The 13,615-nt window shown below is 46.3% G+C and overlaps 1 protein-coding gene across 2 annotated transcripts in view; it reads right to left on the reverse strand.

Moving 5' to 3' along the window:
* aass (aminoadipate-semialdehyde synthase) overlaps window positions 1-13,615 on the reverse strand; it is a 122,670-nt gene that overhangs the window by 92,043 nt on the left and 17,012 nt on the right. For both annotated transcript variants that reach the window (XM_068050892.1, XM_068050893.1), the window contains exons 4-7: window positions 11,936-12,020; window positions 11,772-11,839; window positions 4,861-5,007; window positions 254-332 (exon numbers count right to left, since the gene is read on the reverse strand). In XM_068050892.1, coding sequence (XP_067906993.1) covers window positions 254-332; window positions 4,861-5,007; window positions 11,772-11,839; window positions 11,936-12,020 — 379 coding nt within the window. The remainder of the gene's footprint in view (window positions 1-253; window positions 333-4,860; window positions 5,008-11,771; window positions 11,840-11,935; window positions 12,021-13,615) is intronic.

Genomic DNA, 13,615 nt, shown 5'->3' on the forward strand with positions numbered 1-13,615 from the left:
GACTTGCAAGACCCTAAAGTAGCTGCTAATGTCAAGCAATGGCATAAATTCATGGGTTCATAAAATATCCCAACGAATACATTCCACCAGAGTTCTACTAGACATCTTGTGACTGGGGAGTTTTTTTTGAATAAGGGTGTGTCTTGAGCACTATGGAGAGCAGCCAGTGAACATGACTCCACGAAAATAAGATATTCATCACTTCAGATTAATGTGAAAACAATGGAATGAAGCAATCATAACTATTAAATACCTCCAGACTGGAAAACAGCTTGCAGCTCATGCGGTTCAACAAACTCACAAGGTAGTTCATTAAATACTTCTTGTGCTCCCTGGAAAAGTAACAGCAGTTATCATTGCAAAGAGTGTTGCTTTTTCTTCTTCCAAGAAACATATATAGACCATTTTCCATTGTCACTGTATGTAGCAAGTTCTTAGATTTACAGCAAAACAACTTATATAGCAAGGTCGTCCAACATTTTCGGGCAGAGGGCTGCACTACGATTTTTGCTCGGCCTGGGGGGGCCAGTGAGCAAATTTCAAAAGAGAAAGGCATTAAAAATTTATCTTAAAACAACAAATGTGCATTTTTGTGAAGAAGCTTTAAATGAGAAGATTAATTTATTGACTTACTTTCTCGTCACTATATTGAAAACTGATTTAGTGACATATCTTGCATGGTTTTTGCTTGCATAAGTGGTCATCTCTGCCCTCACACTTGATGTAGCGATGCAGAGTATTTAGGATAGATGTGCATCTTTCAGGAGTGAGATCTTTCTCTCTGTTTCTGTTTCTCTCTTTCTCGGTGTTCTCCACCTCTGCCCCACCCCTCTCTCTCTGTTTCCCTCTCTCTCTCTCTTTGTTTCCCCCTCTCTCTCTCTCTCTCTCTCTTTGTTTCCCCCACTCTCTCTCTCTGTTTCCCCCTCTCTCTCTCTCTCTCTCTCTCTGTTTCCCCTCTCTCTCTTTCTCTCTGTTTCCCCCCTCTCTTTCTCTTTGTTCCCCTCCCCCTCTCTGTTTCCCCCCTCTCTCTCTCTTTGTTTCCCCCCTCTCTCTCTCTTTGTTTCCCCCCTCTCTCTCTCTTTGTTTCCCCCCTCTCTCTCTCTTTGTTTCCCCCCTCTCTCTCTCTTTGTTTCCCCCCTCTCTCTCTCTTTGTTTCCCCCCGCTCTCTCTCTTTGTTTCCCCCCGCTCTCTCTCTTTGTTTCCCCCCGCTCTCTCTCTTTGTTTCCCCCCGCTCTCTCTCTTTGTTTCCCCCCGCTCTCTCTCTTTGTTTCCCCCCGCTCTCTCTCTTTGTTTCCCCCCTCTCTCTCTCCCTCTCTTTGTTTCCCCCCTCTCTCTCTCCCTCTCTTTGTTTCCCCCCTCTCTCTCTCCCTCTCTTTGTTTCCCCCCCTCTCTCTCTCCCTCTCTTTGTTTCCCCCCCTCTCTCGCTCCCTCTCTTTGTTTCCCCCCTCTCTCGCTCCCTCTCTTTGTTCCCCCCTCTCTCTCCCTCTCTTTGTTTCCCCCCCCTCTCTCTCTCTCTCTTTGTTTCCCCCCCCCCTCTCTTTGTTCCCCCCTCTCTCTCTCTCTTTGTTCCCCCCCTCTCTCTCTCTGTTCCCCCCCCCTCTCTCTCTCTGTTCCCCCCCCTCTCTCTGTCCCCCCCCCTCTCTCTCTCTCTCTCTCTCTCTGTTCCCCCCCCCTCTCTCTCTCTCTCTCTGTTCCCCCCCCTCTCTCTCTCTCTCTCTCTCTCTGTTCCCCCCTCTCTCTCTCTCTCTCTCTCTCTGTTCCCCCCCTCTCTCTCTCTCTCTCTCTCTCTCTGTTCCCCCCCTCTCTCTCCCTCTCTCTGTTCCCCCCTCTCTCTCTCTTTGTTTCCCCCCTCTCTCTCTCTCTCTCTTTGTTTCCCCCCTCTCTCTCTCTCTGTTTCCCCCCCCTCTCTTTTCCCCCCCTCTCTCTCTCTCTTTGTTTCCCCCCTCTCCCTCTCTCTCTGTTCCCCCCCTCTCCCTCTCTCTCTGTTCCCCCCCTCTCCCTCTCTCTACCCCCCCTCTCTCTCTCTCTCTCTCTCTCTCTCTCTCTGTTCCCCCTCTCTCTCTCTCTCTCTGTTCCCCCCCCCCCTCTCTCCCTCTCTCTGTTCCCCCTCTCTCTCTCTTTGTTTCCCCCCTCTCTCTCTCTCTCTTTGTTTCCCCCCTCTCCCTCTCTCTCTGTTCCCCCCCTCTCTCTCTCTGTTCCCCCCCCTCTCTCTCTCTCTCTCTGTTCCCCCCCTCTCTCTCTCTCTCTCTGTTCCCCCCCTCTCTCTCTCTCTCTGTTCTCCCCCTCTCTCTCTCTCTCTGTTCCCCCCCTCTCTCTGTTCCCCCCCCTCTCTCTCTCTCTGTTCCCCCCTCTCTCTCTCTCTCTGTTCCCCCTCTCTCTCTCGCTCTGTTCCCCCCTCTCTCTCTCGCTCTGTTCCCCCCTCTCTCTCTCGCTCTGTTCCCCCCTCTCTCTCTCGCTCTGTTCCCCCCTCTCTCTCTCGCTCTGTTCCCCCCTCTCTCTCTCTCTCGCTCTGTTCCCCCCTCTCTCTCTCTCTCGCTCTGTTCCCCCCTCTCTCTCTCGCTCTGTTCCCCTCTCTCTCTCTCGCTCTGTTCCCCCCTCTCTCTCTCGGTTCCCCCCTCTCTCTCTCTGTTCCCCCCTCTCTCTCTCTGTTCCCCCCTCTCTCTCTCTCTCGCTCTCTTTGTTTCCCCCCCTCTCTCTGTTTCCCCCACCACCACCCCCCCCCCCACCTCCCTGACAGTTGCACTGAGCAGGAGCGCTCAGAACAACAGCTTTGTGGTTGGTCAGTTTGTTTAAAAACATCACGCTGTCAGTTTCACAGCTGACAACGTTTGAAGCAGGAACGCGCTTCCCAATATCAGACAGATTCTGAGTTTTGCAGTGGGCTTTAAAAAGTCAGAAAACCCCGAATCTTTCCGATGTTGGGAAGCGCGTTCCTGCTTCAGCAGCTGGCACCTGTGAAACCAACAGCGCAATGTTTTAAAAAAGGCCGCTTTGCAGGAAGACAAAAGGAAATCTCCATCTCCACTCATGGAGCCCTGGCGAAGATGAGGGACAGCTGCGGTCCGGATGGAAACCTTTGGCGGGCCGGATCCTGGCCTGCAGGCCATACGGTGGACAGCCCTGATATATCGTATCTTTAAGGTTAAAATAGGCAGGCACCAAAGCTAAAATAAAAACTGGGAGGGTAGAAATACAATAGGCTTTGAAAAACTGGAATGACTTTCAAGAAGACCATTGAAGCAGCATGCAGTAAAATTTGTAGAAAAGCGGCACGTCCTAATAAAACACAACACAGTTTCTGTCCAGTTAACTTAATAAACATAGCTAACACCTTTTGGGAATCCAAATCTTCTGCTCCTTCACTGAAATGCAAAGCTGTTTCAAAATTGAAAATAATGCATTTGGAAAATGTCCTTCCACTCCCCTCTGTTCATCCCCTGCCCCTCCAAAATCAAGATGACAACAACTGTACACAGTTATAAGGAGAATTTCAGCTTGAGTGCTCCATTATGGTGTACTCTTTCAGTCTATCCACAGGACTTAGAGTTCTAGATGTACAAAAAGTTCTGAGTTAGCTCAAAATTATTATTCCAGAATAAAAATGCGGAAGTCAGAGAAAACTTGTGCTTATTAAGACAAAAATTATTTAACACTGCATTTCTTGATCAAGGAAAATGAAACCCATTCATAGATTGGCAATGACAGATGTGTTTCTTTAGTTACAGCTGTGTGAACACAGAAAACAACAGGCTAGCAGGAGTAATCCAACAATCAAAATTTGTTGCTTTATGAAAGCTCTGAAATAATGACTGATAGTCAAGGCTTTTAAAGTCAGAACAGTTATCCAATTGAATCTAAGGCTGCTGGCAATGATGTGGAAGACATCTGCAGCTTCAATTAAACAGAATGAATACTGCAGAAGCATTTGTGTAATATGACATGGGAACATATGAATTACTAGACGAAAAAGACCAAGGTTCATCTCGTTCATCTTCTACCATTCTGATAGTCATATGATATTACGATAATAGTGTTGTTGACTAACTGTAGCAATTATCTTCTATCAGTAAGTCTACAACAGACCCAGACGTGACAAGAGGTAAACCCCAGTGGTGGAGAGCTCTGTGAACCATAGATCCAAAGTCAACTGCTCCTCCCAAGCATTCTACACTTACCGCATGCCGTTTCTCAAATTAATCATATACTGTATCCGAAAATGTTATTTTCAGAAAGAAATCCATCCCATTTCCATTTGAATGAATCAATATTAACTGCTTCCACCATCTCCCTCGTGAGCTTTTCCCCACAGACTGGCCACTCACTGACTGATATAATGTTTCCACAGATTTGTTTTGAACTTAGCCTCCCTTTAAGCACAGGGCGTGTCCTTTGCTTCTACTGTTCTGGATCAGGTGAACAGCTTGATAATAATGTGATAAATCCACAAAAAAAAAAATAGCAAGATTTCACCCAGTTGCAATAGGAAATGAAAGACATTTCTATTTTGAAGGACACCCCACATCCCCATATTACCATTGAGCTATTCGTTAATAAGCATCTTTTCCTTCTCTGAATTTATTAACTCCTACCATAAACAAACAATACCGGGAAGAATATCAGAAAGGCATGAAAAGTAACCAGATAGCACCATCACTGAAATCATGAAGAAGAAGCTGACATGAGCTCGTTGACCATTCAAACCATGATATTGCACCCAGTCATCGTCAGGCTGCAGCTCTCATAGGAAACCAGGCGGATTTGAGGATTTCCATGAAAGTGTCTGATTTCTACAACATTACAAGGTTTCATCAAAATATTATAGGCGTCCCCCTTGAACTTGATAAAATGCATGCAACCTACCTTGGAGACATTACCGGTGCCTGTGAAGACAAACGTAACTGGTCCAATGGACTTCGGCATTAAACCTAAGGAGATCTCGTATCCGCAGTCCCGTACAGCTTGCACCGCCTGGGCACTGTTCCGGTAATTGTGGGCCATGCCAATGTGCTGGAAAGAGAAAGTACCAACTGAATACCCCATTGCTGATTAACACAACAGCTCACCAGATAACTCCAACTTGGGCTGATTGCTTCATGAATAGATTCATGGGAGGACCGTCCCAAAATACCATTGCTGGGGAATTGCCTTGAAGCCTCTCCTCCCTAACCACCACACCCACCCCACTCAAAACAGGGGTTCTGCCACACTTCTGCCAAAGTTACAGCGGCAGAACAGGATAAGGTCTGAGGAGTTTGCCACAAGCCTAACCTTGCACAGCAAGTTTAAGAGATATTTTATATCTCTTATATGGGGGGGGGGGGGGGGGGGGGGTGGAGTGGGAGTGTTGGCCTTTTGGTGAAGGGTTTGAAAATTTCTGTGCCAGAATTGGACCATCAAAAATCCAAGCATTTGAAAGTGAAGCTAAAAAAAAAAGAGGGTTAACTGAAAAAGAATAGTCTGTGGTAACACTGGAAATGGATACTGTGCCACCCAAGGATAATTGCAATTTTATATCCCTGCTGCTAACTCTTGGGTGAATGGCTCAGATGCTTAAGGCAGCTTACCCGTAAAGATGATGGTAGACTCCATTCCCAGGCTGCCTTGAGTGAGTGGACCTCAGCCATGATGCGCCACAATTAAACTCAGAGCCCCATGGTTGGGAAGGTCCCAATAACAAATCAGCAACCCCTCCTGCTGGAACTTATGAGCGTGAATGACAAGAGAAGATATGATTTGGACTGAGATGTAATGCTGCACTGGTGAACAGCATTCTGATATCTTTATCTAGGGCAACATGAATAACAAGCTTTGGGCAAGATGTTAGAGACATCAGCTGGTATATCTAACTCCTAGCAAGGAAAACAATGCTTTCAAAAGAGAGAGGTGGAAGGAAAAGGGGTTGAAAAAGTATTGACAAAAAAGGATTATTTAAGTCCATTTTACTTTCAATTGTCCCAGTTCACAATCTCACTGCAGATCTAAGCCCAATGAGCATTTACAACCCTCCTGGATTGCCTTAGAGTATCCCAGATTGTCCAGGAGTCTCCCAGAAGAGAAGACTGATCACATGGATACTGTCATGAAAACACAATATGCCAACTAAAGAATTTTTAATTCATCAGTTGAAAACTTACATTAAGCTTTTTACGGGAAAACCCCTGCAGTTAACTTTTTAAAAAACTAGCAGCCAAGATGGCCACCATAATTTGCATCCGAAATTTTCATATTCAAAAAGATCCACCCAGAGCCAGAGGTTTGAGCAGCATGGCCCCAGGACAATGGCTTGCTCTAAGTGATTGAATTACCTAAAATTACTTCATTAGCACGGCAGTCAAGGCAATCCTAACACCTTGACTTTGAAAGAGCAACCCCCCTCCAAGTGTAAATTGGCATCCTGGGGCCTGTGGAGCAAATTCCTGACCCTGAATTTCACTACAAGGTTCCAGAAAACCTGAAGCAGTCATGTGACCATCTGTCCCTCTCAGTGGAAGGTGTTTTTTTCCCCCTTGGACAAAGAGACAAGCCAGTAACTCAGACCGTGCAGCAGGAAAAGGCTGTGTGCCTCCCTTTCTCTGTCTCTCTCCCCATGCAACACCCCCCCCCCGCCCCCACCCCGCCACTCCCCTCCAAATAACACAACTTTGGAAACCGTCTGCAACTATGGATCGATCCAAGCCTACTAGACTGCTACAGCTAGAGACCAGGGGAATAGAACCAACTCCAAGTCTGCCTCCAAGAAAGCCTTGAGCTAAGCCGGCCAACCGTAAAGTGCACTTTATCCAGCCAAGGACTTCAAGAATACAGCTTCAGCTGGAAGACCACCAAATCATCCACTCCACAGACAGTGTATTTAAGTTCCATTTATTCTGGACTCCAATCCAAATACCAAATCTACTTTTCCCTTTGTAATCTATTTGTGTATATCTGATTCTCGTGTGAATGTGTAGCGTAAATTTATTATTTTCTAGATCGGTTTTAGATTAAGTACAATAAACTCACCTCTTTCTTGTTTAAATGCAAGAAAACCTGTCCGATTGGTTCTTCAGTTTTAGTTTAGTTTAGAGATACAGCACTGGAACAGGCCCTTCGGCCCACCGAGTCTGTGCCGACCATCAACCACCCATTTATACTAATCCTACACTAATCCCATATCCCTACCACATCCCCACCTGTCCCTATATTTCCCTACCACCTACCTATACTAGGGGCAACTTATAATGGCCAATTAACCTATCAACCTGCAAGTCTCTGGCATGTGGGAGGAAACCGGAGCGCCCGGAGGAAACCCACGCAGACACAGGGAGAACTTGCAAACTCCACACAGGCAGTACCCAGAATTGAACCTGGGTCGCTGGAGCTGTGAGGCTGCAGTGCTAACCACTGCGCCACTGTGCCGCCCACATCACATTAAAGGTAAAAGGTAAAACACTCACTGAGGTGGTAAGCACAACCACGGTTTTTTAAAAAGGGAATAATCCCTGCTGTGGTCAAAAGAGGAAGGAAAAGAGGGGAGTCTGAGACCCTCTCCTCACCTGGCCGTAACACCACCACTGCTAGCAACTCCAGTGAAACATCTGTGGACTGCGGCCTGTATAGGTCTTTCCTGAAAGCTGCTGACACAAGTGTTGAAACCTGCCTCCCTATCCCCCACCATCATACCTGCAGCCTGTCTCCCTTGGAGAACGCGAGGCTCGGTTCGATGGTTGCCCACCTTCAGCTCTCAGCCATTTCCTGTCAGCCATTTTAAGAAACCGCCTGGAATTTCATGGCTGCTGGTCCTGCCCTGCTGCTGGAATTTTGCCGGAAGCACGGCCCAGCTACAGCAGGCAGAATGGAATTGGCCGGCCACGATTTATTGTGTATCAATTGGGTGTTGTTATTTGTATTCAGGTGGTGGATATTATTGGGGAATCACCTGTGCTCATATATGTAGGAGCTGACTGAAAGGTTGGAGGTGCACAACATGCAATGTGTATCTCTGTAAATAAAAGTTTGTAAGTGTATAAAAACTAGGCTCCAGTGTTCTAGTCTTCCCTGGCTGGCTATCTGAGTTGCCATCAGATAACTCCCATTCAACTGTGTTCAAAAGTACAGCCTGCTAGTTCGGCAACTGTTAAGTGAAGTTACTAAGAAAAGTCTGTGGGCTCGTTATCCTCTTCATTAATTATAAAACTATAAAAAATAGGAACAGGAGTAGGCCATGCAGCCCCTCGAGCCTGCTCTGCCATTTAATAAGATCATGACTGATCTGATTGTAGCCTTAACTCCACCTTCCAGCCTGCCCCCATAACCCTTTACTCCCTTGTACTCCCTCCGCAGCACTTAAAGCAGCCAGAAGTACTGCACAAAGAACAGCTAGGCGTTGCGCAAACGACTACTGGCAACACCTATGCAGTCATATTCAGCTGGCCTCAGACACCGGAAACATCAGAGGAATGTATGATGGCATGAAGAGAGCTCTTGGGCCAACCATCAAGAAGATCACCCCCCTCAAATCTAAATCGGGGGACATAATCACTGACCAACGCAAACAGATGGACCGCTGGGTTGAGCACTACCTAGAACTGTACTCCAGGGAGAATGCTGTCACTGAGACTGCCCTCAATGCAGCCCAGCCTCTACCAGTCATGGATGAGCTGGACATACAGCCAACCAAATCGGAACTCAATGATGCCATTGATTCCCTAGCCAGCGGAAAAGCCCCTGGGAAGGACAGCATTACCCCTGAAATAATCAAGAGTGCCAAGCCTGCTATACTCTCAGCACTACATGAACTGCTATGCCTGTGCTGGGACGAAGGAGCAGTACCCCAGGACATGCGCGATGCCAACATCATCACCCTCTATAAAAACAAAGGTGACCGCGGTGACTGCAACAACTACCGTGGAATCTCCCTGCTCAGCATAGTGGGGAAAGTCTTTGCTCGAGTCGCTCTGAACAGGCTCCAGAAGCTGGCCGAGCGCGTCTACCCTGAGGCACAGTGTGGCTTTCGTGCAGAGAGATCGACTATTGACATGCTGTTCTCCCTTCGTCAGATACAGGAGAAATGCCGTGAACAGCAGATGCCCCTCTACATTGCTTTCATTGATCTCACCAAAGCCTTTGACCTCGTCAGCAGACGTGGTCTCTTCAGACTACTAGAAAAGATCGGATGTCCACCAAAGCTACTAAGTATCATCACCTCATTCCATGACAATATGAAAGGCACAATTCAACATGGTGGCTCCTCATCAGAGCCCTTTCCTATCCTGAGTGGTGTGAAACAGGGCTGTGTTCTCGCACCCACACTTTTTGGGATTTTCTTCTCCCTGCTGCTTTCACATGCGTTCAAATCCTCTGAAGAAGGAATTTTCCTCCACACAAGATCAGGGGGCAGGTTGTTCAACCTTGCCCGTCTAAGAGCGAAGTCCAAAGTACGGAAAGTCCTCATCAGAGAACTCCTCTTTGCTGACGATGCTGCTTTAACATCTCACACTGAAGAATGCCTGCAGAGTCTCATCGACAGGTTTGCGTCTGCCTGCAATGAATTTGGCCTAACCATCAGCCTCAAGAAAACGAACATCATGGGGCAGGATGTCAGAAATGCTCCATCCATCAATATTGGCGACCACGCTCTGGAAGTGGTTCAAGAGTTCACCTACCTAGGCTCAACTATCACCAGTAACCTGTCTCTAGATGCAGAAATCAACAAGCGCATGGGTAAGGCTTCCACTGCTATGTCCAGACTGGCCAAGAGAGTGTGGGAAAATGGCGCACTGACACGGAACACAAAAGTCCGAGTGTATCAGGCCTGTGTCCTCAGTACCTTGCTCTACGGCAGCGAGGCCTGGACAACGTATGCCAGCCAAGAGCGACGTCTCAATTCATTCCATCTTCGCTGCCTTCGGAGAATACTTGGCATCAGGTGGCAGGACTATATCTCCAACACAGAAGTCCTTGAAGCGGCCAACATCCCCAGCTTATACACACTACTGAGTCAGCGGCGCTTGAGATGGCTTGGCCATGTGAGCCGCATGGAAGATGGCAGGATCCCCAAAGACACATTGTACAGCGAGCTCGCCACTGGTATCAGACCCACCGGCCGTCCATGTCTCCGTTATAAAGACGTCTGCAAACGCGACATGAAATCGTGTGACATTGATCACAAGTCGTGGGAGTCAGTTGCCAGCATTCGCCAGAGCTGGCGGGCAGCCATAAAGACAGGGCTAAATTGTGGCGAGTCGAAGAGACTTAGTAGTTGGCAGGAAAAAAGACAGAGGCGCAAGGGGAGAGCCAACTGTGCAACAGCCCCAACAAACAAATTTCTCTGCAGCACCTGTGGAAGAGCCTGTTACTCCAGAATTGGCCTTTATAGCCACTCCAGGCGCTGCTTCACAAACCACTGACCACCTCCAGGCGCGTATCCATTGTCTCTCGAGATAAGGAGGCCCAAAAGAAGAAAGATCAAAAATCTGTCCAACTCATATATTCAATGACCCAGCCTCCACTGCTCTCTGGAGAAACGAATTACAAAGATTAATGACCCTCAGAGAAGAAATTCCTCCTCATCGTCGTCTTAAATGAAGACCCCTTATTTTGAAACTGTGCCTAGTTCTAGATTGCCCCATAAGGGGAAACATCCTCTCAGCATCTACCATGTCAAGCTCTCTCAGAATCTTATATGTTTCAATAAGCTCACCTCTCATTCTTCTAAACTCCAGTGAGTATAGGCCCAACCTGCTCAACCTTTCCTCATAAACCACCCTTTCATCCCAGGAATCAGCCGAGTGAACCTTCTCTGAACTGCCTCCAATGCAAGTATATCCCTCATTAAGTGAGAACAAATGCTGTACTCTAGGTGCGGTCTCACCAACACCCTGCAGCAGTTGTAACTCATTCTTTGTTTAAATGAATGGTACCCTTCACCCCACCCCCATATTGCCCCCACGTGCAACTCTGATTTACACAATTACATTTAATTTGATGTATCTGGATAGAGGGTTACAAACTGTCCTGGAATGGAAGGAAAGTCTCCTAGACATTGCTGCTAGCAACATGGAAGAATAGAGGGCAGTGGTTAGCACCGCAGCCTCACAGCTCCAGCGACCTGGGTTCAATTCTGGGTACTGCCTGTGTGGAGTTTGCAAGTTCTCCCTGTGTCTGCGTGGGTTTTCTCCGGGTGCTTCGGTTTCCTCCCACAAGCCAAATGACTTGCAGGTTGGTAGGTAAATTGGCCATTATAAATTACTCCTAGTATAGGTAGGTGGTAGGGAAATATAGGGACAGGTGGGGATGTGGTAGGAATATGGGGTTAGTGTAGGATTAGTATAAATGGGTGGTTGATGGTCGGCACAGACTCGGTGGGCCGAAGGGCCTGTTTCAGTGCTGTATCTCTAAAACTAAAACTAAATCACCACATTGGCATACCCCACCTGTGGTTTCTGCCTGTTTACCCTCTTCATCAGCTTACAGGTGGCCTTAGACCATCTGGTGGTGCAAAACTCCGAGCAAAGGTACTCAACTACCAACTACTCGAAGTTAAATACAATAACATTTACAAACTGCGAGCAAGTGTCGCATGATCAAACATGCCATGATCAAACCTCCAGGAATACCTCAATCTGAGTTGGCAAACCTATGCCCAATTAATCACAGCTATCATTAGCACAGTAACCATCTCAATAAAAGGACTACCATTTGTATTTATTCATATTGGCGATTGGTGACTAAACAAGCCAGTAGACCCAGCAGCACAGTAATACACAAAGGCTGGAAAAGCAGAAGACTCTTACCATGAAAGGAGTATGGTGGCCAAGGGCAAGGAAGCGCAGTCCCAAACCATGTAAAATGTTGATCATTCCTGTCACAAACAGCAGGAAGAAACTATTAGAAATTACTGTTCAGATCATCATGTTTATGTTCCAAGTGGGAAAGGTTAAATTGAACAAAGAAGTACCTGCTACTCCAGCCCACTGGCCAAATGCCACAACTCTTGTCCCTTTGCTATCGACCATTTTTTCATAATCAATGAGGCGAATTTCCTGGAAGTTAAAATGCAACAAAAAGCAACATAAATGTCCAGTTCTTAAGGAGTACAGCTTCCTGTATCCTACTTTTATTGGTGCAGTGATTAAACATAGTTAGGGCTGTAAAACTATCGACTTGCAGTCAAGGTCAATAGAAATTCCAACATACTTAGCTATCCTGGATTTATACCAAAATCAGGAGATCTTCCATCAAAGAGACAAAGGGATGTCAACCTCAGCTCTACATTGTGGTGCTGCACTATTGCAATGGCTCAAAAACAAGGAAAACCTTGACAACATTAAAATGAAAACGGAAAATTCTGGCAGTAGGTCGATCAACATTTGAAAGGAAATCAGACATTTCTCTTTCAGGAGTTGTATTTCCAGCATCTTCCTTCTTTTACTTCAGATTTCCAACATTCATGGTTCCTTTTCCCCCACCCCCACAAGGATATTGCACGGAGGAAGTTACTCAATACACACATTTCTGCTGTAATATCTAAAATACACAATACTTATACAGAGTAAAGTATATTTATATTACTCTTAACTGATTTCTTTTGTTTATTTTGGTATTGGGGAGGAAGTTTTTTTTTAAAGGATTCTATTCAACTACTATGTTCTTAAGCACCTGCCCATTTCAGAGTTTTTGTTTATTTAATCAAATCCTCTTTATAAGGATTTGGCCTTATTTTTAAAAGGGTTATTGGTACATATTGCACTGTTTTTAAAATCTTTTTGATAAGCAATGTATTGCAATCTTTACCATCTTTTATTTGTACCACAGGGAACAACATGGACTCCTACATTGTGCTGCTTCCCCTGACCAGACAGCCAGTGTGTCTGAAAATTGCGTTCTCACTTCCCATCATTGAGATGTACAAGTAGCCCAGCCCGGACCAGTCAGGTGGGCCCAAACATCTTTTCATCAGTCCTCCCCCTCAGTCTCCATTTTTAATTCTTTTGGTGCGGCCAGTTAGATTCAATTCAATTCCCAATGGGCGCGAATAAATAGCATCTAACTGGCCTGCAATCGGACAATCTCTTGGATAAAGGGGATAATGATTAAATATTGGAACAAGTATCGTCATATTGATGCTTTTAGTGGTAGGGAAGATTCCTCAGAGGTTGAAGTGTAGGCATATTATTTAGAGAATTCAGACATAGCTTTTGGATGTGTTTATTTCTGAGATTACTTAATGGAATTGACACTTTCAGTTTTCAGGATTTCGGAGTCTGGGACTTCAATAACATAAATCAGTCGTGCCAAAAACTGTCCTTCACATTAATTAGGTTCTTGTAAGGCGACAGTGCCATCTCAACAAAGACAAGGGGCAGGATTTTGGGTTTGGACCCCAAAATCTGGCTCAAATTGGGGTTAGGATCCCATATTCTGAGGGGAAACAGTCAACCGGTAGTGATTTTTCCTGAATAGGCCAATTAATGACCAGAGGACGGTCTCGCCATCCAATTAAGGACAGCGGCAGGCACTTGAGGCTGGAGGGCCAATAGGAGGGCTTTCAGCTCAGAAGGAGATGAAGCCTGCCGCTTCAGGTAAGAGAGAGGGCACCGCCATCTTGAGGGGCCCTCTCTGCAACTTTTAAATTAAA

This window comes from Heterodontus francisci, chromosome 18, assembly GCF_036365525.1.
Source record: "Heterodontus francisci isolate sHetFra1 chromosome 18, sHetFra1.hap1, whole genome shotgun sequence".
In the NCBI taxonomy this organism is placed as follows: domain Eukaryota; kingdom Metazoa; phylum Chordata; class Chondrichthyes; order Heterodontiformes; family Heterodontidae; genus Heterodontus; species Heterodontus francisci.